The sequence below is a fragment of the Anas acuta genome, chromosome 1 (assembly GCF_963932015.1).
Source record: "Anas acuta chromosome 1, bAnaAcu1.1, whole genome shotgun sequence".
NCBI classification, from domain to species: Eukaryota; Metazoa; Chordata; class Aves; order Anseriformes; family Anatidae; genus Anas; species Anas acuta.
In genome coordinates this window covers 194,831,166-194,856,813 of record NC_088979.1, presented here as the reverse complement: position 1 = coordinate 194,856,813, position 25,648 = coordinate 194,831,166, and the positions used below count along the sequence as shown (strand labels likewise).

The window sequence follows — 25,648 nt, the reverse complement described above, 5'->3', positions numbered from 1 at the left end:
GCTAATCAATTTCCACATTTTCTGGTTAGTAAAACATTAAAATAGAATCTGCTATGAATAAATATAACATTTGGGGAGAGTCAGTAGGTGTTAAATGGCAATAACAGCAGCTGAGGCAGGATAAAATTTCCTAAAAGTAAATGAGTTTGACAAATGAGACAAGTGTCCACCTCAAAACATGCCAGAAAAGCACAAGAAATATAAAACATTTTTTTTTTTTCTATTTTTCTTCTGTTACAACAAAAAAATAATCACTTGTAAACATTCTACTCACTGCATGGGTTGGGATTCAAGGGTTCTCATCCAGTATCAACTAAAAATTTGAGCTAAAATCTGAAAATGCTGTGAAACCATTAAATGATGTAGTCTTGTTACTTAGTACTCTATCACTGTGAAACACAATCACATGCCTTAACTACATTTTTTTAATTAAGGGGGATTTTCGGATCCATCTTTGATGTTGGTACAAAAGCAGAGGTACTCATGTTTTATGAAGATTTGAATGCAAAATAACAATTACAAAAATTACTTCTTAATTTTAAAGTCCTCTAGACTACTTTCTTAATTATCAGCTGTTGAAAGTGTCTGATGATTCCATCCTGCAAAGTATCCCTGATTATCTGCTTTCCTTTGAGTAGGCACCTGAGTGAGCCAATTGACTCTGGCACTACTTAGATTCTTTCTGATGTTAACTGAGGCATAAGTGTTTCCAAAATGGTGCAGAATTGAACTCAGCCTGCATGTATTACCTAAGAATGAACTCTCTGTGATAATTTCTTTCCTAATGTGTACATCACTGCTATGGTAAGGCATGGTTTTCAAAGTGGCAGTTGCCATGTCACATGTCATCTCAGATCTGAACAGCAGTCAGTGATCAGGCAAGTGATTCTGAAAAGCAACAGATACAGTAAACTATTGTTTTTTCCTTTGTGTTATTGTCATGAATTTCAAGAAGGAAGGCACCAGGGGGTTGCTAGGGAGCAACTGTAATCTTATTTATACATATATAAAAGCAGAGAGTAAGACACATTTAAAGTACTCAGTCTGATTTCTTTGTGTAGAGAACTTGAGAAGGAACACTTTTCAATATGTTCTGCAATGGATCACTTGTTATTCAAAGAAAAGAAATATCTTGTTGAAAAAAAAAAAAATTCTCTGACATGTATTAGAAATACAGATTGTAACTTTGTAAATAGGATATGATAGTGAGAAGACAGAATTTGTTCCCTTTGATTAGATTACATAGTTGTCTATGACTGTTCAGAATTTGAGTTAAAGGACAATACCCACAGCAATAAAAAGTTAGCAGTAATAATCACTCAAGTAGATTGGAGTGATTTTGTCTTCTTGCTTGCTTCCAAGATCTGTTCATATGTTTAGATGTCTGTCAAACACTCACCCCTTCTTTTCTTTTCTCGCATACGTGAGATCATGACATGTCACTTCATGTCTCTCATGAAGCCAAAATTGAATAACTTGTTGATTTTTTTTCTGATAAAACAGTATTATTTTGTCAGAATATTTGTTTTCAAAACTTTACCTGAAATTTCAGTAAGAAATGTACTTTTTATTATTTATTTATTTATTTTTAAATTATTATTATTTTTAAATTATCACAGGTAGTAAATCTGGGATGGCTTCATAAAGAAACATGCAAATATCTGTGACAAGTGTTCTCCAGTTCTCCTAGTTACAGGTGGCTAATGCTGAGGTAATGTTTCCTTTGTATAGCAGCCACCTGAGTCAGGGAGGGTGGGGGGATTTTAGTTTTGCGCTGTTGTAAGGGAGCTGGATGCTGGTAGCAGTCTATCAGCAGCTTCAGACCTGAGAGGCAATGGACCAGGTCCAGGATTCATCCAGAGCCTCCAGTTAGGAGCAAAAGGAGATGGGCTAGGGACAGGCTGGAAACAAGGCTACAATATGCGTCTGAAGTCAATCAAAGAGGACTGGAAAAAAGCTATAACAAACATCTGAGAGGTCCATCTAGGAGATTGACTACATATGGCATAGGTCCAAGGTCCATTCAGGAGTTAGGGCTGGAAACAGTCATACCTACAGAGTAGCTGCCCAGGACTAGGCTGAAATGGAGCCCATGCACAGGGGTGCAGGCAGAGGATCCCTGTGAGGTAGGTCATGGTCATTAATTCCCATCAGCTTACTCAGGACCTTGACACAAGTCAGCAGAGATACATGCTCACGCATAGGCATGTAACAAAAATAAAAACTGTTGAGAGACCTATAAAAAGACCAGAAAACGGGTTCATAAGCAGGCCCCCATCACAACAGGAGGCGAGAGACTTTTTGGTAGGACCTAGAGGGAACTGATTAAGGGATGCCTTCTCCAAAAGTAGGGGGAGGGCAAGAACAGATTAATAGACAAACTCTTAATTAATTTGTGCTCAATTCAAATTTTATTTAAAAGGTTAACTGCTTTAGTATATAAGATTGTAAAACCTAGTTCCAGATTTCAAAAACACTCAGAGTATCTCAAAGCTTTTGTTGATTTGTGGTCTGAAGCACAGTAGTGTCTTTGAACAGTAGTTTTACCTTCATTATAGTCTTCAGCTGGTCTAGACTGATTATAAATATTGATTGTTCACCAAGGTGTCACGCCAGCCTAGCTGGGCTATGTGATATTGGAAGTAGTATCAAAGTAGCACAAGCATAATAGATTTATTTACCTTTGCACAGACAGGTAAGTAGAGGTGTTTTGTTTCTCTATTCCAAAGCACATTTTAAGGTGGGAAAAGACATATTATTATTATTGGTTAATGATTAAAATTCTGAGTTTGGACTTCTGAAGATCTCATCTCATATGACATCTTACATCCATACGAGTACTTGGTGGTGGAACTGAGATTGGTGTGTACACATCCCAGACCTGTGTTGGGACCTTGGCTAGGTTAGCACTGTTTGAAGAAACATCTCTTTTTTTTTTTTTTCCTTAAATGGGGAAATGGACAGTTAATATAATAAATAAAAAAGGGAACGGAATTTTGCTGTAGTTTAGAATGACTCAACATAAATTATTATTTTTTGTTATTTGGGTAATCTTTTGAAATAATGCCAAGACTGCTGGCCATCCAAAACAGATAATTTATCACTCTCAGGAACTTGTATGAGAGGCTAGCTTTTCTACCTGTAATAGAGCATGAAGGCCATTTAAATAAAATTGCAGCCTTACAGCCCAGCCCAATGCCTGCCACAATGTAGCAAGAGTCATGCAATGAGTGTACATCTTTCAATTTGTACAGAAATGTTTGACTTTCCCTGGCAAGTCTGGTAGAAAAAAAGAAGAATGTCTCTTTGTAGGGGATTTATAAATATGTCCTTGAAGAATGAGTGGAGAGGGACATGTTCTGCTGAGGAACAGGCAGGTTTTTTTCATCTTTACCACATTCAGCTGTTGTCCTTGTTCTTGTGTTGTTCCATACTCATATGACACCCACCTCCACCCCCATCATATTTCTTCTTTAAAACCTTGCAGTTTATTATACTAGAATAAATATTTAGCATTTAGAAAGCCATTTTAATACGTTCTTTCCTGAATACAAAAGTCCATGGCTATTGACTTCAGAGAAAAATTAAAGCATTTTTTGTGTTATGACCTTACGGATTTTACTTAGTCATGCAATGAGGTTTATTCTTTGAAAAATGCTAGGGTTTTACTGACAAATTGGAGAGCTTTTAGCAGAACATTAGTGATTAAAGTACTAAAAATGATTTTAGATGTAAAAGCCAGCAGAAACTTACATTCACTTGGTCAAAGCAATTTCATAAATTGTATTCAAATTAGCTCTTCTTAACAAGCCATGGAGCCTGCCAAATTGCATTTTGAAAGGCGAATGAGCACACCTTTGCTGATAAGACCCTTTATGGCTATTTGAGATGAGCTTTTGCTAATTGTGTTTGACTGCGAGGTGGGAGGCTTTGAGAATGAAGTTTGTTACAGAGAGCCAAATTCTGAGGTGTGTATCATTTCCCCATGTGTTGCTGCACTGAACTGCTGCAGTGTTAGAACTGAGGTAGAGAAAAGGGGAACAGGCAACAAATAAATTATGTACACCCCTCTTAAATAATTAGTGAATATTTCTTACACTGTTCCTTGGTAGTTCTCGTGCTTCAGGAAAATAAAGGAGTGTGTTAAGTTCTGAGTTATTTCTGATGCCTTTTGTTTAAGATGTTGTGGGATAAATCATCCACCAGTGATACTAACAGGGGAGATAGGTGCTACAAGTCCTGGAGTAGTGTAACATGGGGAGAAGTCAGCAACTCGACTCAGTTAGTTGCTGACTCAATATCTTGTGCAAGACTCTTTTTTTTTTTTTTTTTTGGGGGGGGGGGGGGGAGGGTGCAGGGGGTGTTGTAGAGTGGAGTGAGTGGGAAGGAGGGAGAGAGGTGTTGATTTTCATTTTTTTGAATTAAAGACACACAGTAGTTTTTGAAGCCAGCCTTGTAGTTGGGCTCTCTCAGTGGCAGGACCCATAATGCAGGTTACGAGGTTGAAGTATGAACAGGACTGCCATCAGTTGTGGCTGTTTTCTCCTTGTTAAGTGGTTCAGGCTTTTGAGCTATTTTTATAGCTGGTAAAAAGAAAACATTTATTTTTATTATTATTATTATTAAGTATGCTCCCACTAGACCACACTTCGATAGTCCACAGCTTTCAAGTCACCCAGGATGGGAGGTTTGGGAACAAATTGCCTATAGGAGTGGTGTGTATGAAAAACTGGAATGTTTTCAGATGGGGGTTTACAGGGTCAAGTTTGCTGTAAGAGTGGATTACACATAGGGATGAAAACGTATATTTTTCATCCAGGTTCTTGAACCCTTACAAGTATGGCTTACTATAACTTTGCTCTGTACTCAAAGGTTAATTCCAGAGTCAATTTAACTCAGAATCCTGCGCAAATTTGATGTTTCTCAGGAAAAAAGCTAAGATCTAAAATTTGTAGTGATTGGTTGTAACATAAAATTTATTACTGTTTTTTGGGGGGTAATTTTCAGCTATGCTATTAAACTCTTTTATCATCAACAACAACAAAAATAGGTTTTGTTGTGTTCCCAAGATAAAATTTCTATGTGACAATTTTGAAAATCAAGCACCTCAAAAACATCCAAACTATAATCAGTGTTATAAACTATCTTTCTTTATAATGGTTTTCTACTCTGGATGCACTGAATTTTTAGAACTATTGCTACTATATCAAGAATTAGAGCATATTCCAGTTATTTAATTACTGATGGAAGGATAATATTTCTGTAGGAAAATAAATAAATAAATGAATCAGTGTTCTGAAATTCAAAATTGATAGAAACCTTTGACAACTTATGAGACATGCCCGATAAAAATTTGCAGATATAACTGTAGTTGTCAGAAATTTACTTGTGATAACACCCATCAGCTACAAGCATCAGAGGGAGACAGATTTGGTGAGTCTTTTTAAGGTCTCCATAGCTTTAACCCGAAAAACCTGGCAGGGCTGGTAGACTTAGCCTGGTCTGCAGTTTCTCAGTTCTTGCGCTGGCTTGCAGCCAGCGCATTAGTGCTGGACCTGTTCCTGTGTGTGCCTGGAATTACTTCCCAGGAGACAGCACAGCCCCATCAGGCAGCCTTTCGGAGAGGCAGAGTACTTGAGTAAACTCAGGCCATCTGTTGGTTGCATAAATTAGTTCTCCCCATTTGCCCATCTAGCCATAAGGTATCCACTTTTTGTTTTCTTTTGCCAAATAATATATTTTTCTTTCTCTGTACAGTTCTATCCAGGACAGACATAGGCAAATGATTTTTTTACTATTTTTTTTTTTTTCTTCTTTACTTCTCGTGGTTGTACATTGCTCATTGTAGCGGCTTTGTTTAACAAATCAAATTACCTCATTTATATGTGCTCTGCTTTGTAAACAGCAATGATTCCTCACCAAAAATGACCTTTATTCATGACAGGGAAGAAACATCCCTTGCCCCCTTCCTCTTTTTTACCCCCCCCCCCTTTTTTTTTTTTTTTTTAACATTTCCCTTTTGTTGTTTTGTTTTGCCTTTTTTCTCTTATTTATTTTTCCTTCCTCTTCTCTTTCCTCATGAATACTTATACTATACTATGAATAAATAGATAAGGGACTAAATCGATTGCATTAGCATAATTTAAATTATTTACTTCAAAAGCATGTTGGTTGCTCAGTATTCAAGGAAAAATTAAATTCAGCAGTGATTATTTGGTTTCAGCTTCAGTCATTTTAAAAGATCTCTTACTTTTGTCTTAGCTCTCTATGTGAACCTGATTCCTTGAGAATTTAGAAGCTGAATATTCAGTCACTAGAATCAGTCAGTTTTGAAGATTTATTAAGTGTTTTTTAGTGGCACCTTTTACTGATCAAACAAAAATGTGAAGTATTTCTTTCGTGAAGCACATTGGGATTATCCTAACAACAATCTTTCTGTAGATCTCTTACTAAGAACAGAGGATTTACTGATATTTGTTCTGTCAAGTCACTGCTTATTTTGAATGTCAGTTGCCATTTTAATTTATTTCAATTTTTTCCTCTTTCAGATATATTTGAAATACAGAGATTTGTATACTGTGGAAGCCAACAACCCTCGTCAGCTAGTGGAAATTGCAGCCAGAGACATTGAAAAACTACTGAGTAACAGGTCCAAGGCCTTGGTGGTAAGTACTAATTGGTTAGGTTTTTTATTTAGTATATTTTAAAATGTGTATGTACTATTGAAGCATGATTTTATTGTTATTTTTGCTGCCTATACACTTATGGGCAGTGTCAGCCTGATGTGTACAGAACATGACATGCAGAAAGATAGGTCACAACTTCATGGTAGAAAATGAACTCATTAGTTAGTTGGCATAGGGCAGATGCTTATAATATTGATGGGCAGACTAGGAAACATGGCCAAGTAACAAATCAAATTATAAATAGATCAGAATATAGCCCTCTAAGTGATGCACATGAATGTTTATGACTTGAAGATCACTGTACTCTACAGTCATGATCTTGGGGAAACAAGAATTGAAGATTTTTCTTAAAAAAGTGATTTAAAAATAACAGTGTCTTTGAAGTTATGTTAATTCTGGTATTATTGCTAAATAAATCTGTTGATATTTGTTTTCTTCATCTTTTCAATTCCTCAGTCTTTCTTGATGGTAACAACTAATTCTTCTCTTTCAACAAATGTAGCCATGTGTGAATCACATTTATTTCTAGACCTATTCTATTTCTGACTTGATAATTTAATTTGTATTTCAATCATGTTTTGTATCAGCAAAGTTAATCCCGAGCTACTAGTGTGAGGATTGTGCTGCATGGTGATCTCACAATTCTTTATGGTTTAAATAAGCAGAAGCTATTTTTTGAATTTTTTTTTTTTTTTTGTCAGCAGTCCCTTTCCATTCTGTCTTACAAAAGGCCAAACGTGGATAATTGCTTTTATGACTCCTACTTGCAAAAATATGAATCCTATAATGTAGTTTGCCTCTCAGATGATAGTCGCCAAATACTCACAAGGGGGACCTGGATGAATTCATAAACATACCTTTTATAGAGTAGAGCTATTAGAAATAGGCTTAAAGGACAGAACAGCAGGTTGGGATTCCCTGAGCAATAGTATATCCACTTTGACTTGCAGATGAGTTTGGATGTGTCATTTGAAGTGTAACTGAGAAGAAAGAAGGATTAATTCACCAAACTTTAGACATCTACTGTGTAGACTGTGTAGACTTTAAAACTCTGCTGGTTGCCCTAAAGTCCCTTTTTGTTCAGTGGAACAAAGCAGGCACTTCTCAGTCAGGACTGATCTGAAATGTTCTAAGACTATAAAATGGAATGAGCTTGGACTCAATACTCCATATTCCGGAGTATGGACTTCTCTCTTCTTTATCAGAGGTGCCTAGATGTATACATATCTATGCTGTAGGTGTGTAAAGCTGGGGGAAATGAGTTCCACTCCAGCAGTCCTTCTATGAGCACAGTTTGACTTAGCTGAAGAATCAATCTGCATGCTATGCTGAGAACTAACTTTCTTGTAGGAGATGAGAGGAAACTAAGTCATTTGCTTAGTCAGTTGTCCATGCATAGGTACCACAGGAGGTATGCATTTTCCTGCTGCTTCTGCTTAGCAGGAGTTCACTCTTGCAGTTTCTATAGCTTCCCTAACATGTAATGTAAATCAGTGTTGTCTGGGAAAAAATTCTCTGTGCTTCAGTCAAATGGGTGGAAAATAGTTTGTTTGCTTTCCTTTAGTAACTCAGTGGGCATGTGTTTATGTAGCTTTCTGTGGACTTTGTATTATTACTGCAAAATATTATGAGTCATTTATAGACCTGTGTGAATACACCATTTTTTCCATCAATTTTCCATGAACTCATGCAAGTCTGATATGTGTAAGTTATCACAGCCAAATTTTATTATTTTCCCTAGACTCAAGATTCTAGTAGAGATTTTTGCATATGTATGGTGTTTTTGTCATAAAACCTTAAGAAAATGAAATAAGTGTCTCATGCTTAGTTTAGAAAAGATTCCAGAACAGTTTTTTCTGTGAAGATGGAGGAAGAAGGGTGTCCCATCTCATTTTAGATGAGCTCTTGATCATTCTTTCAGAAGGGTAATATGATTCAGTTCCCTGAAGTAAAAGAAGACTAAATTAGGGAAAAAACATTCTTTCAGTGCAGCCTCTCTCTCTCTCAAAAAAAATATTTTTCAGAAATTCTCAGATAATTTTAAATGTTCAAGTCAATAAGGCAAATAAAGTCCTCCAAATGTATTAGTGGCTTAAGGCCTATGACTTTAAAACCAGTTTTATTAGTTTAGAGGATGTGACTCATGATGTCTTTAGTGCTTGAGGTTGGCATTACTGACAGTGCTGCAGTGAATGTACAATACTTATTATTTTTAGCTGCATGCTATCATTTTAGGATGTGCACAGTGGTTCTCTGCATACCAGCAAGATTTCTTCATGACCTCTGTATTAATCTTGCTACTTCATGCAGTGTAATTCACCCTCAGATTGCAATAATTTAGCTCCCCCCTGCTTCCCACAACTGAATTTGATTTTCCATCCTTTAAATACTAATCAATGCTGTTTCGTTTTAGTGTTAGAACACCTCTAAAGTTTTTAATGTGACTTTTTTTTTTTTTTTTTTTGCCTGGGAAGAATTTACAAACATTAACTACATGATTACAGCACAAATGTAAGATCCCTTTTTTTTTTTTTTTTTTTTTTTTTTTTTTTTGTGGTAAACTGATTGAAATGATCTTTTGAAACTTTTTTCTACTCTTGTTCAAGAAGAACTGAGCTGGCTTATGTATATAAATATCTGAGGAGAGGGTGTTGAGAGGATGGAGCCAGTCTCTTTTCATCTGAGCCCAGCAATAGGACGAGAAGCGATGGGCACAAACTGAAGCACAGGAGGCTCAATATGAGGGGGCACTCTGAGGGTGACAGAGCACTGGGACAGGTTGCACAGAGAGGTTCTGAAGTCTCCTTCACCAGAGATATTCAAAACCCAACTGGATACCATCCTGTGCTATGCGCTCTAGGTGATCCTACTCAGCAATGGGGTTGGACGAGCTTCAGAGGTCCCTTCCAACCTCGGCCATTCTGGGAATCTGTGATTTTGTGATTCTGACTTGTAGAGGTTGTCAGATTCTTAAAGTTTGTCTTGTGAAAAATTTCTGTGAATGTTGTGGGAGCTTTTTTGTACTAAATTTATCTGTCTATCTATGGTAATCTATTGTGCATTCTTAGTCACTCCTATTTTGTTTGTTTTTAATTTAAGTATGTACATACATTTTAAAAGTTTCTCAAATGCATTTTTTTTCAGAAGACATTTCTGGGTATGATCAGTCAATAGACGGTTCCTGAGAAAATATCTGGGTATGATCAGTCAATAGATGGTTCCTGAGAAAATGTACTTTTCCTTTTGTATCAAATGCCAGACACAGCCAAAGCCACACATTCAAAAATGAGTATTACCTCTCAAATTAGTAAACCCAAGTCAATGGTGATTAAGCTTTTAATGTGATTTTAATTGGTTGTTTTATCTTCTAATTTCTGATTCAGACATCTTTCTTCTCAACTATTACCAAGGTTAGCTGTTCTGGGAAGTTCTGTTATCGGTTCTTTAAAAATATGTGTTTCTTATGTATATTCATGTACCCAGGGGCTTAGTCTGATTTAAAAATAATAAAAATAAAGGGGGTGAGGGAGAAGACCTAAAAAGCATTACCTAAGGGGAGAAATACCCTTTTATTAACTTAAGCCCTAGTCAGATCTCTTTGCTGACTCATATTTTACATCATTATCAATTCTAGATCACTTTGCGTTGTTTTCCCTGATGCCATCATCTTAAGAGCTCCTAGTGGCTCAGGTATTTGTACTGTTTTTTCTATTTGCAGTTCTCCTGGGTTTATATCAGAGCTTTCAATGACTCCTGTTTTTAAATTTTCCTATTTTAGGAAGGTTTTTTATACATGAGACACTTGCTTGTTATCTCCTGAATCTGAGCTGATACTTTCTACTAAGATAATTTCTTCACCTTCCGTATGTTTGCTGCTTCTTTTTCTTTTCCTGGACTATCTTTATGCTTGCATTTTGTAAACTTTATGTAGTGAAGCTGAATTGTTTATCTGATGTTTAAGTCATCTTAAATCTACAGGGTCACATTTTTTCTGAAATTAGAAGTGGAGTTGAACACAACTGTTACTAATGACTGCACAGAGAATTTTACTGTTAGGGCTTATGTGACTCAAAGTGTTAATTAAGACCTGAATCATGAAAAGAATTTGATGGAAGAGGATTATACATCCTCCAGTTATGCCATGAGGAAGGTGCCAGTGAAGGTTATCAATAGTGTCATTGCTCAAACACTAGCATACTACGGAGATGGCTATGATTTTTCCTAGGCACGCTACACAGACAATCTCTGGGCAAGGTTATAATAAGTATTAGTGATGACTTTTCTAATACTATGTTAGCATCCCTTGAGCTGCAAGAGCACTTTAAATGAAAAATAACACTTGTATACTACATTATATTTGTGTTTTCATGCACATTTATGCTACAAAATTATATAATTAGGAAAGATAAAATTACTTCTGTGCATTACGCAGGAAAGACTTGAGTAATTTGGAAAAGCATTATGATTTCATTTCTGGTTTATATATGAAATGATTTTAAGGAAAATTTGGACAAAGATGACTTGTTCCACTCTAAAGAAAGAAATTCTACTGTTGTTTTTCAATGTGTATGAATTTACACTAATATGGAAAAATGTTTGTGAGCAGCTTTAAAGGTGGTTGATAGAGGTGTATGGCTGGGCACGGGGAAAAGGGAAAGCCCTGATCTGAACTCAGAGGGATTTGCTAAATGGCTTTTGCCAGAAAATGAGAACAATAGCACAAAAAGCAAAGACGAAAAGAACACGGAGGCTTTTCTAGCAAATTGCAATGGAGAAGGAGGGTTGTATCAGCTGTAAGGAGGGAGACAAGCACCAGCTCATGGTCAATGATGTCAAAGAATGCCATGTGTCAGGGCCTGCTGTTTAAACAGTGAACATGTCTTTTTTGTTTTACTGTTGATTACTATTGCATACTTGCCTGTCTTAACTCTTACCAAGCATACACCAATTCAGTATTATGAGATTTCCATATTTACATGGTATTATGTGCAAGTTCATATTCTGTCTCTATGTATCCTGCTAAAAGGTGGTATATAGGCTAGCTGTGCTACCAATGTGACCTGCATTTGCATGTTTGGGATGGTGGAGGCTTTGTTGAAAATGTATCCTGCAGTAACTAAAGGCAAAATTCCCAAAGGTTCTTGTATGCTTTTCAGGTACTCCCCATTCATCAGTGCAATAGCTGTCTGGAGCTATGTAGATCATGGTAGTAGATCATAAGCTTTCAGTTCTGCTGGAAGCAAAATAATATAAATAAAAACTTTTCTATGTACAAGAAAGTGAGGATACTTATATTTGGAAACAACTGTTTTATGAGTATCACTAGAAATACTGAAAAGTATTTGACATTGTAATACTTTATAAAATACAGTTAGAAGAGTTACAAATATTTTCCCACAGACTGTGTAAATTTAAAACCTCTTAAACTCATAAATATGTGAGTTGGACTCATGACATATTTCTTTATTACTCATGTAAAACACTGTAGTAAGCTTAAGCTTCGCAAAGATCCCAATTTTTGTTGTCACACTTTAAAAATTGTGAATAGTGTTTTTTAGAAAATTATATTTTAAAAAATCAGTGGTTTGCAAAAGGCTTTTGGGATTTTGTTTTTTAGTTATCCATCATGTTGTGAGGGAAATGAAGTATGACTTACTTTAAAGCAGTGTCTGATCCAGTGCTGCACACTAAACCCAAGGTGCAGCCTCATTTCTCTGCAGTGTGGAGTCATTAGTTGTGCAGCCCTCAGCCTTCATCTGTCCACCTGAGCAGCCCATTACTCGTTAGGTATCGGGGAGCATCTCTAATGTTCCATCTCAGAAAAATCTGAAGTTTTACCTTCTTGCACTTTTTTATTTTATGTTATTTTATTTAGCTGAAGAGAGGTTAGATCTTTTAGGTAAGAGAAAATTAAATTGGAGAGAAAATGATGATTAAAGAATACCTTCTAACACTCTTTACAAGCACAGCCTGCAGAAAATGTTGGAAACAACATCAAAATATCCTATTTCCTGCTTCAGTAAGGTCCTTTTCCACATTCTCAACTTATTTACTGAATACTCTTTTTTTACTCTTTCTGAAAGGCCTTGCATCAGTGTCAGTACTTTGTTGTCAACACTATAACGCATACTGAGTGCATTATTTAATAAACTTTTGTTCCATTACTGCCCATATTGAAAGGAAACAGCATAACTATTTGTATAAAACACAGACTCAAATTCCACTAAAATACCTTTCACCAGAGAATGAGAGACATTCATATTTTCACTGTCAAATCCTTGCCTAAGGTTTCTTTGTGTTACTTTCTATTGGGTTATTTGCTTTTACTTGTTTTCTTGGGACTGTAGAGTTTCATGCAATTTTGCACATTATTGTCCAGATTTCTTCAGACATCTCAACCAGAGAAATCATATCTTCATTCTAGCCTTTATGCCTTGGGTTCTTCTGAAAACTGAGGAAAGTGAGTTTCCATGGAAACTGAGGCACAGATTGTGTGCTAGGAGGCAGGTTGTCTGTATGTGACACTGGGAAATGTCCAAGGTGCACCGTTGTGGCTGTGGCTGGGAATGAGGAGCTCAGAGTGTTTATCTGCTAGTTTAAATACAGTTTCAACACAGCTGTGCAAGTATGTCCAGATCCCCTTATATTTTCCTGCTCATATGGAATAAGGCTTCAGTATCTCACAGTACAACTGGAAAATTTAAATAAACCTGTTATAACGTATTTTAAGATTCCTGAGCAGAGATGTCATCCACTTTAAATAGGATTGGGAATTTTTCTGTGGTATCAAAGATCTATGCGACTAAAATAAATTTTGTAGGTGTGCTTGATACTTCTTTTTTTGGCTGGGGGGGAGGGTTCCAGAGGAAGGGTTCCAAAGCTCTAACCTGAGTTTTGTTTTGGATCCCTAAAACACACTTAGCATCCTAGATAGCCTTCCAAGACACCTACTTTCTTGTCTGTGAATGATAAATCACTTATACTGACAAGATGTTTTTCTATTATTTTAAAATACACGATATATAAATTTTGATTGACTGCTCGTGTTTGTTTAGTGGAACCTGCACTGGGCAGCATCTCTTGCTTAGTGCTCTGTTGCAACTCAACCACTAGTCTCCTGAGCTGCTGCAGAAATGTCAAAGAAGCCTGAATTCTCACACCTAAGACCTAAAGATTAACCAATCCATGAAGGTTTGAGGCAGGTTTGTAACATAAAAATATCCATGTATACATATGGATACACATCTAAATCTGGACACACACAAGTGTGTTGAAGTTGCATCTGAATTATATTCCAGTATACATGTAGATACTGTACACGTATATGTGTACACACACAACTATTTTTTAATCTAACGGGTAAATAAACAAGACATCTGACCAGTGAGGAAGATCTGCAGCTTGGTTGTCTTCTTTCCCATTTAAGCACTCTGATTGCAAGGCTCAAGTCCTCCAAACTATAACATACATGTAAGCTGTGCACAAATCACCTTCTGAAACAATTTAATGCTAACAACTGCCCTCTGCTGTCATTATCATCCCCCTCAAAAATGTTAAATTAATTTATTCTTGTTCTCAGACTGTGAGGACCAGAGTATTTGCCCTATAACCTGAAAATTATGTTATTTTCAAGAGGTGTAATTTGGATACTCCTAAAGTATCTGCAATCCTGACTTCCCTCATTATTTTGTAAAACATGACATGGTAAACACTGTGATTTTGTCATTAGGAGACACTGATTAATTAGGTCTTGAAACACATGATATTTCCTTTTTCCCATTTCACACACCAATGCAATATCCTATAGAATCAACACAGAAAAGGAGAGGTCCCAGTTTTAGTGGTGTATTGTGATGGCTTCAGAATGTTCATCAAGACATAGTCTTTCCCTTCTCCTTTCCTAGCTGATTTTAAGGACTTAAACCATGTTGAAAACTGATTTCAAAACTAATTCCAGTAAAAATGTTACACTTTCAAGTGTTTCTACCATTTTGACTCACTTGCCAGTTACATGCACTGTTGGGCAATTGTATTGGAAAAGGCTCAAGCTGGAGAGATTCAGAGAAGAAAAATAGTTTGTATTGTTGTTTGTCTCATACCAAATAACACTTTCCAACACTTTGTTTGTATTTCCTGATACATGAGAAGCTGGTCATCATGCAGAACAGTTAGTGCTTTGTGTGCTGGGTTGTTTACCGAAATAATTTCAGGTCTGACTTAGTAGGAAGAGAAAATGTACATGGATAGAAAAGGGCAAATTAACAAAAATAAATTAACAGTTAAAAAGATGAACAGAGTTTTGGCTATACTTGTCTTTGGGCAGTACATGCATATACCTATACAAAGGTTTTATGGTTTTATGGTGGTTTTCACTCTAATATTGGAATTGTTAGGTTATAGCAGTTTATTCTGTTTAATCTTTCAAAATATTTTATTCCTTTATTTTAGCTTTGTATTTCACCCTGGGGGTGACTCTTGGGCTATACAGAAGGTATTGAATGAAAATATTCCAGTTTGTTAGCAGCATTACAAAACAAATGATTTAAATTCTGATGAAATCCTACAAGAGTAAGGAGATGTGCTGGCAAAATACAAATAAAATAAAGGTGTCTGTGTAAGCACTGTAAGGTCACACATGCTATGTTTTTACATGATAGTATGTCATGGTTCCTTAAGTTTTTCCATTATGTATTTATTTGGTAGAATCTCATACAGTTAGGACTCCAGCTCTATTTATGTGCTTACTTTTTATATCTCCATCAATTCTGTATATTGTGAGTAATTCACCAAGATGGGGAATGTCTAAATTTTATTTCTGAATACTTCATGTGAGTGTTCAGAATAGACATTGTCATCTCCTTTTTGCAGTGTTAGATTTAGATTTCAGTCCATGACTAGAGCTGGCCCAAATAATAGAAATAGCTACTTCAGTTGCAGCAGAAACTATGCGGGTGAGTTCAAGACTGGTACTGCAGTTCTTTTAAAAGTGGCTTCACTGGCAAGTTTTCACACTAGGAAAAAAGGCTTTTTTAGACTATAATACTGAGTCAGTTAGCCTGTATGGACTTTGCTTAAATCCCTAGATGTTAATACAGTCTGTTTTGATAGTCAGTTGTAGTTGTTGAAGAAAAAAAAAAAAAAAAGAAGGCAAACGAAAAATGTGGTTTGGAATGACAGCTATTGATATGTGACACTTATGAAGTCAAACATTTGTCAACTTGTCCACTTGTCAGATATTTGAATTTGTTTTTACTTGTCTTGCCTGGAGTCTTGTTTTATTAACTGAAATACAGGTTCTATAGATGCAGCAATATGCCTCAGAGGATAAATTCACATAACTTACATACCTTGCAAGGCATCATAAAAGTCGGGAAAAATAAATCAAGAGGGCCTGCAATGAAAGTTCGTACAGATATTGCCTGTTTCAATGTCCTTACTTTCCATGGCTTAGTTGATCTGGCTCCTGCAGACCTTGTATTCTTGTTGACAGATAAAGAGTGGGTCCTTCCTCCCACTTCCCATATCCTCATAGATAGCCATGAGTCATTGTTTTGATTTCTGTAGACCTGAACTGTATACAATGCTGAAATAGCATCTAGTATGCTAGCTTAGAGAGACACCTGCTGAATCTCTGTCCTGCTAGCAGTGTATTGCAGTTAGAGTTTCTAAGTGTGACGGAGATGATGAAAGCTAAAAAGAGCTTGCAGCTATTCATATTATTGGATGATCAGCTTCACTGTTTAACTTTTCCTTTTCCCTACACAACAGATTGTCTCTGATACCATAGCTTCTTTTTTGCTTTCCCATTTGGTAACTAGAGAAATCAGGAATGAAGATTGCTGTAGAATTTCTTTTCCATTCAGCCTGTTTTGTTTATTCATTGGAGCAAATTCCCTTGCAAAATAACTGTTCATGGCTAATTTTCCAGAGATTCTGTTGTTGCTGTTGTTTAAACTCTCTGTTGGGGATTCTTTGTGTATGTGTTACAAGCATGGTTCTTTGTCTCGGTTTATGGATACTCAATTTTAATTTGTGAAGGATGTTCTGCAGGTGCATAGCCTCATCACAGTGAGTGTTAGCCTAAACTGGGGGTTGATGTAGCAGCTGTGAAAGGTGAAATTTTGTCCAAAGAGTTCTTTTGGTTTCCTTTCATTATGATGATACTTTTTCAGCTTTAGAAGCTCAGATTTAAAACAAAACAATGCAACCCAAACCCTCTGTTGTTTCTCTATTTGGATTTCTCCCAGCTTTTGTCTCCAGGGCTTTGCTACACTGCTTAGCTGAGGCTGACCCTCAGGCGGTTTTGTCTCCTGCAGATATTTTTGTTTTCCTTGTTGTATGTGCTTCTGCCTGATGGGCAAAGAGAACTTTTCTTGTTTATTTTTTGACCTAAGGACTTTTATTCAGATCATCTCTCCAAAAATCCAAAAAGCAAGAAATATATTGACAAATTTACCAGTGTAAGACTGTTTTCCAGCCTGGCTAGTTGGAAATATTAAAAAAAAAAAAAAAAAAAAAAAATGGTTTTCCATGATAAAACACATTTTTCAAAATCACAATATATCATGCTAATATTTTTATTTTTATTTATTTATTTTTTTACTCAAATTGATCTGCTTTGTAATGCTTTATGACTAAAAAGACTGAACATGAATGTAAGTGTTCTTGGGCATTTTGTTGGCTGCTGTACTCTGATGCTATTTGGCCAGCCTTCTCAATGCTCCTAGTTTTTCTCCCAATCACTGAGTTTGCTTTTTCAGTCACAACCAAAAATGAATTATAATATTTTAAAATCCTCTGTGAAATCAAAGCTCCACTTATTTTCTGGAAGCTCTATTAAACATAACTGAGAAGAGCCAAATATAAGTGGTGACTATAGTGGTCCAGATTTGCACACAAAAGTTACACATAAACAAAAGTTACACATAAACATAAAATGGTAGTTGTGTGCTGTACTGGCCTTTGAGCCTCAACTCTGCCTTTGTGAGGCCTTTATTTCCAGGCCTTAAATAATTCTGGGGCTCTTCTCTGCATTTTCTCTTGTCTTTCACCATCTTTTCTTGGAGAACATTGATACCTGCCTGTATGCACAATTCCAATATTAGTCTCAATGTACTTTTTGTACACTCCTTATTTTTCTTCATATTAGAGGTTCAAACTAAACTGCTTTGCTACATCATCACAGTAACTCATATTTAATTATTCACTCACTTTATCTTGTAAATTCTTCCCAGGGTAACTGCATTCAAAGAATCAGTCTTTCTTTTCTGAGTATGCTGTGAAATCTGTATATTACTCGATCTATTTCTAATAATGCATTAAAAAGTGTAAGAATGCATCATGTTTGAGCTCATTTCAACCTGGGGTACTTTGTGTGACAGTTGTACAAATCAGAAGGAGGGTTTATACAAAGTAAGTCTTCATGCCGTAGTGTAGCTGACAGGTAGTATTGCCACAGGTTTCCTTAACCAATGATGGCTTCTAGGAAATGTTTCTTTGCATACTACCAACAACCTTAAAGGTCAATGTAACAGACTGCTTGCCAAAATGTCATACCTTTATTGTAGTGTACAGAATGCATTAGTAATAAAGATAACATAAAAAAAATAATAATAAAAAATCAAATGACAAAAGGAACACAGTTTGGAGATTTTTAAAATTTATTTATTCTTAAAAAAATAAATCTATATATGACATCTCTTACAAATGCACCATTTTCTTGGTGGAAAGAATTTTAGAATTGTAATAAATTCTCAAAACATTTGTGTGTAACGCGGTTTTATCTGCATTTTAGAGGGCAGAATTAAAACACAAATGAAAGTAAAAGTTAGATTATTTAAAATGGAACCTTCCCTAATGATTATGTGCAAAATCATCAAGGACTTTGGGTCTCCAGGCACAACATTTCATTATTCTGTTCTCATGACAATGTTGAGTCTGCTAATCAGTGTGTCATGTTGGAAATAAAAGACCTTTTGGGCAAGACAAGAGATTTTATCAGTGAATGATAGAAGTTTCTGGTATGCCCTCTGTTTTCCGTGTTTTCATGTTTTTCCTTCTTTCCTCCTTTTTCATGCTCCTGTTCTTTCCTTCCTTGTTAGTAGGTAGTGGAAGGGAGAAACCACAGATTTATCAGGGCTTTCTTCTGCATTATATGGGGATGGTGATACGTGGTGCTGTTTAAGTGTATGAGAGAACACCTTCTGTTGTTAATGACATTATATTCATTAAAGTATAACCATACTGGTCTCCTGCTATTTAAAGCTGCAAGTTACATTTATTGCCCATTTGAAGGAATACAAAAAAATTTCCCCTGCTAGCAAAATACTAAGACTTCAGTTTTCTATTGGGGGTGACAACTGAAGCCAGTGGTTAGCTTATGGGTAAGAGCATATGAAATGTCCTTCTCAGTCAAGGTTGCTTATGTAGCTTGTCTTCTGTCCTGCCATTGATTTGGGGAAACATTGTGAACCACACAAGCCTGGTGTGGTTCGTGGTCCAATATATGTGTAATGCCCTGGTATTCGCAATCTTTGGATTAGATATTTTAAAGAGCACATCTCTGACTGTTCACCTCAGTATCTGTTAGTGAATCTATCCATAAATTTACCTAGTCCCTAATCTGCTTCCACAACATCCTGTACTAGGTCATTTTCAGACCTCACTATTTGTTGGATAAAAAGTGTTTTCTCCTGTCTGCTCTAAATTTATCTCTGGTCTCAATGAATGCTGCCTGGTCCAGTATTGCTAGATTTGTTGTTATATAACAATTTTGGCATTTGGTATATCAGCCATATAGCCATCAGCCATATCTTCTGTCAGCCTTTGTGCCTACCTAAAGGGATCCTAGCTCTTCTAGTCTCTCCTTGATGGGCTATCTTACAGAGAATGAATAACTGTTCTATAGCAGTTACTTCCATCCCATTAATCTTTTTTTTTTTTTTTTTTTTTTTTTTTGAGGTGTTTGGAACAGGAGAGAGTTAGGTACAGTGCAGGAGGAGCTTCTACCATGTCTTAGTTGTCTGCATCATGCTCCAGGTCATCTTCTAGAATATGACCAGTAAGGGACTATTCATCTTCCAGCACATTGTTTCCTTTGTTAATCTTCTGACTTCAGACATAGTTCTTTGGTAGTCAAGATCATGGCAAAAGGCTCAGATGCTGCAACTGTGTGCATAATTTTAGGTTTTCAAGCAGGCGTTTGTCAACAACAACAACAAAATCAATAAACTAAAATCACAATAAAATCTCTACCAGTCAGACAAATTAAATAATTAAGATCTAAATAAATATTATTAAAAAAAAAAAAAAAGGTTTTATTACATCATAGTATCATTTAGGTTGGAAAATACCTCTAAGATCATCTAGTCCAACCTTAATATATACTCAACCTTAACACATGTATATATTTAACTTTGGAAGAAAAGTATAGTTAAAGCTTTTTTTTTTTTTTTTTCCCTTTCCTAATGAGAAATTAAGATACTTTGCTAGAGTGAAACTATCTGTTTTATTCAGATGTTTTCCTTTTTTTTTTTCTTGGTCAAAGTAGATTTCTTGGCCAAATAAGATTAAATGAAATAAATTGTCACTATGGAGCCCGAGTAGGATTAAATTTAAAAATACCTGATTTGACTAATACGATATCTACATGCATCAGAGTAGCTTTCAACTTCAGCAGAACTCATGCTGCAGCGAGGATCTATTAAATTGCAGAAGAGGCATCAGATTCTGATTTTAAGCCCATTGTAGAGCCTTTTTCTTTGCACAAGATAGAACTTCAGACATTTGGGTCGGTTGCTGGTCATCTAATTTCATAATCTAACATTTAGCAATGAGCAATTGAATAATCTTTCCTTTCAAACAGTCATATTTTTTCCTTTTCAGTTCAGTATTTTGCTTTTTGAGCCAATATGACTGTAGGGCAACGAAGCTAAAAGGTCTAGAGAAAAGTCTTATGAGGATCAGCTGAGGGAGCTGCTGTTGTTTAGCCTAGAGAAAAGGAGGCCCAGGGGAGACCTTATTGTACTTTACAGTTACCTTAAGGAGGTAACTGTGCAAGATGGGGATCATGCTCTTCTCCCAAGCACCAAGTGATAAGATGAGAGGAAATGGCCTCAAGTTGTGCCAGGGGAGGTTGTGGTGGTTTTACCGTACTGGGCAGCTAAACCCCACAACCGCTCTCTCACTCCCCCTCCTTTAGATGAGGAGGGGGAGAAGTAAAGCAAAGAAAAACTCAAAGGTTGAGATAAGGATAATTTAATTAAAGGGAAATAATAATAACAATTAAATAAAGACTACCATGAACTAAACAATTTAACTAAGGGGAAATAAAAAGGAGAAGGGAAAAATAAAAAGAAGGGAGGAAAACAAAGAAACAAAATAAATGAAGGCTATATGGAAGTGCAGAGGAAAGAAGTTACTCTCTACTTCCCACAAATGAGTGATGATTGACCACGTCCTTGAAGCAAGGCCTCAACGCACGCAGCCAGTGTTCAAGAGCAGGACCGATGTTTTCCCAACAAGAGCCCACCCCTCCCCTCTTCTTCCTGTTTCCACCTTTTATCGCTGAGTGTGACATCACATGGTATGGAATATCCCTTTGATTGGTTTAGGTCAGCTGCCCTAGTGATGTTTCTCTCCTCACCTTTTGCCCACCCCCTAGGAGGGTTAGAGAAAGGCCCAATGCTGTGCCACTGCTGCTCAGCAGTAGACACAACACTGGTGTGATAACACTGCTGTTCCAGCTACAAGTACAGAGTACGGCGCTGTATGGGCTGCTGCCGGGAAAGTTAACATTCCAGCCAGACCCAGTACAGAGGTCTAGGTTGGATATTAAGAAAAATTTCTTCACTGAAAGGGTTGAGGCATTTGAATTGGCTGCCCAGGAAAGTGGTTGGGTCACCATCCCTGGAGGTATTGAAGAAACATGTAATGTACAACCTAGTAGCATGGTTTGGTGGTGGACTTGTCAGTATGAGGTTAAAGGTTGGAATAGATGAGCTTGGAGGTCGTTTCCAATCTGAATGATTCTATGACTATACTGCTTATTCTATACCTGCAGTATCCTTAAATGCACTGTAGGACTGGATAGAAGTATGGGTTCCGTAGAGAAACAGATTGTTCCCATGAATATTTGCTTTTTTCCTCTAGCATTTTGGTAGCATGTTTTGTGCCAGTATTTCAGGAGTGCAGCTAATTGGGAGCCTTGGGAAAGAATGCAGGTAGATTTGGGGCTTTTCCAAGTAAGCTTTAAAGGAGTCAGATCATAAGGGCCTCAATCATTGGAAACAGCTTGCTGTAGAGCTAGTTAAGAAAAATATATTTCTGACTTCATGGAAATATGATACAGACTCAGGTAGCAAGTTCACCTGGCATCTATGATAGTTTTTTTCTCCTTTATCAGTCTAAGGTGTCCACATGCTACCTTCATCTCACCTTTTGGGCTTTGTAGTGGAATTTTTATGTTAACACATTCCTTAAGGGCAGCTCCTGTCAGCTTTCTTTGCAACATTGACCTTTGCTGCACTTGTTAGTACAAGAGGCAAAATTCCCCAGGAACCCAGCAATTTCCTCACACTATAAGTCTCTGTGGAAAAGCTTGGAAAGCAGGATGTGCTGAAGGAAAACAGTGTAACAAACTGTTTTGTGCAATTTCCTGAAGATCTAAATGGCAGTTCCTAACTCTAGGTGATCCAGTTGTGAATTTGCCGATAAACAAATGTAAACATCCCCTCTAAAGAGCAGAAGCTGTAAAATATCCTGTAAGAATCAGTAGCAGCTGAGGTAATTCACCATTTTTTTAAGTAAGTCCACTTGAATTATAAGATTCCCTTTGATTGGGAAGCTTCAAGAAACAATAGTTTTGTGATGTGACAATATGATGAAGTTATGGTTTCTTCAAAGTCAAAAGTCCGTCCAGGAACATTTTTCACTCTGGTGCATCTGCTTAGAAATTACAAATTGATACTTCTCAGCTGGATGCCTAAAGGGACCAGGTTTACTGTATACAGGTATATATATATATACATGTGTGTGTATATATATATACATATATATATATATATATATATATATATATATATTTATGAGCTCACTTGGGGTTGAAAGTGCCCTCCAGTGGTCTGTCTGCAAACATATTTACATGTCTGTTCCTAGTGTTCAGAGAGAGGGACACTTGACTGCATTTGCTCCAGAGACTGGTAAGTCTCCAACATATGCCTGTGTTGAACACATCTGACCAGGTGGAATCAGAAACAAGGAGTCACCTGGTGTGAGACGTACAGCTGGAGGGCAGGTATCTACATGCAGGGGTCATGACTTACACTGGTGTATCTGAAATCCTCTGTCTGGAGCATTGCTATTTGGGTCAATGTTGCAAGACAACACCTTGATTTCCTTGGAATCAGAGACTGAAATCTTCTGCTTAAAATATCTAAACATCTCTGTAGCTATCAAGTCCTTTTCTTTTCTTTTCTTTTCTTTTCTTTTCTTTTCTTTTCTTTTCTTTTCTTTTCTTTTCTTTTCTTTTCTTTTCTTTTCTTTTCTTTTCTTTTCTTTTCTTTTCTTTTCTTTTCTTTTCTTTTCTTTTCTTTTCTTTTCTTTTCTTTTCATGTTATTCTTTTTTAAAATGACTGGAAGAAGATTCTGTATTTCAAATGTCAGTCAAGAAAATTAGGGATTTGAGATCAAATTTATCTTCAACCCAAGATGTTTTACATCTGTGAACCAGAAGTGTTCTGATCACTTAATTACAAGCTAGACTAAATGGAAATACATTATTTTTCCTTGGTTATTCCCCTATCCAACCAGTGCTGAGCCACTCTGAGAAATGGAGAACTATGGACCCAGGAGAAAGGATAATACAGAAGGGCATGGATCTTAGTTTCCATAGCACCCAGATAGATGAGAGTAAATACTTTTCCCATTGGTCTTTGTATAAATTTAAACATCAACATCATCTTCTGCAAGACATTTCTATAAAGTATGGCAGGTGTCAGAATGTGTTCTTAGCAGGGTATCTTGGAATTAAGTGTTGTAGGTGGGTATTTGGAATTTAAGTAGCTGCTCTTGCAGTTCAGCTAATGCCTCTAAGTAAGATTTAGAGTTACCCAGGGAAACCTCTGCTCTGAAGAGGAGATTATCTGAATGTTTGATGTCAGCAAGTTTAGTGAGTAAATTTTCTCCTTAGATGTGCTCTAGACTCTTAATGCAGTTGTCAGAGGATTTTAAATTCACTTTAATATTAATATTAATTTTCAGAATTGTTAAAAAATAACAACATTGATTTGTAAGTGGTGTCACAAATAAAAATCCTTTAGAACCCAGTTACAGGTGAGTAAACAGTCAGACAAAGGCAAAGGGGAAGATATCTAGTTTAGCTATGGGAAAATGTAGTTTGTAGATAACAGTTTGAATTTTATTTCTAGCTGTTTTATATATATATATATATATATATATATATATATATTTTTTTTTTTCCCATGGACCAGTATCCAATTCATTCCTTAGAAGCTGAAATAAATGCATTACATGAATTTTTAACCTTACCTATGTTTAGTTAACAGTGACATAATTAACGTAGTTCAAGTTTTTCATTTTTTAATAATAAGAGAAGTTTTGCCAGTCTTAAGGTTCAGTACATGAGACAGAGATTTTATTTATTTATATATTTAATTTTAATAGAATTGTTTAGGGATTTAATGTTCTTTCAGTTTGGTATTTCTTTTTAAAGTTTCAATTACCCACCACTTGATTGTGATTAAAACTCCCCCTAGGCAATAAATTTTTTTCTATGCAAATATGACAGGTATAATTATGGCAAAACTAATTGTTCATATACTGCTAGTTTCCATATGGTGATAAGTTGGGTGTTCAAATAGGTGATGAAGTAATAAGATTTATTTTCCCATTTAAAGAGTAGAACAAAACAAAAGAATTAGTTCTCTTCCTTGAGCCTGAGTCCATAATACACTCTCTTGATGTAACGAATTCTGAAGTTAGTTCCAGACCAAAGAAAAAAAGTTCTTGATATGTGCTGTACTGAATTAGTACAGGGGAAAAGGGTTTTGAGATATGGTGGACTTACTACAATAGGCAGCATTAAGACGGCTGAAAGGAGCTGGGTTCCCATTCCCTAGTAATGTTGTCAGCATAACAATGTCATATGAAGGAGGAGCAGTTGTCTTTCCCTCTAAATGCCTCCATTAACATCTTCATCACCTCTGTCTCTGACATTTCTAAGGAAAAAATGTGTATATTTTTTAATCTATAGTTAGCAAACCTGAAATTCATCAGCTCATGTTTCGAGAGTATTTCCTCAAATATTTCACCGATGTGACCTGTTACTGATCTCATCAGGTTGCAGCTTCATTATGAAGGAGATTTTTTGCCCTCCAAGGAACTAGTAGAGAATATTTGTCAAAACCAAAAAAAAATATTGATGATGTTTTATGTCTTGCCCTGCTGTATAGAAGAACCTTACATAACCTTTCGGTTTCAGTCTTTGTTTGCACACTGGCTGTGGCTGGGCTTCTTCTCCTTTGCTCTTTGTGCTGTCTCCAAGTTTGTGCTACAGCAGCAGTGACTCATTAATGCTCAGTCCAGTGTAAAGTTTGAAACAGACAGCCTCTGCTGCTAAATTCAGTAGCTATTCCCTGAGTACCCTGTCTGAGTCAGAGCACTGTGGAGCAATAATTTTGTTTTTGCTGGATGTGTTTGGGAGGATGCTGCAGGAGTGGGCGGCTGTAATGCTCTTGCTGCTGAGCAGGCAGTGAGCAATCCCACTTGACGTTTGCTTTGTTGTTGTGTTTTTGGTTTTGTTTTTTTTTTTCCTCTTTTTTTTAAGAATAAAAAAAAAAAAAAAGAAAAAAGAAAATATAAAGAAAGAATAAAAAGAGGTTTACATGTATTTTGGAGTTGTCAGGATGTATTCATGTTTAAACAGGTCTTTAAAAAAAATAATG

General features: G+C 36.3%; 1 protein-coding gene across 14 annotated transcripts in view; it reads left to right on the top strand.

Moving 5' to 3' along the window:
• CACNA2D1 (calcium voltage-gated channel auxiliary subunit alpha2delta 1) overlaps nucleotides 1-25,648 on the top strand; it is a 411,227-nt gene that overhangs the window by 76,077 nt on the left and 309,502 nt on the right. For all 14 annotated transcript variants that reach the window (XM_068669921.1, XM_068669927.1, XM_068669923.1 and 11 more), the window contains exon 3: nucleotides 6,549-6,665. In XM_068669921.1, the coding sequence (XP_068526022.1) occupies nucleotides 6,549-6,665 (117 nt within the window). The remainder of the gene's footprint in view (nucleotides 1-6,548; nucleotides 6,666-25,648) is intronic.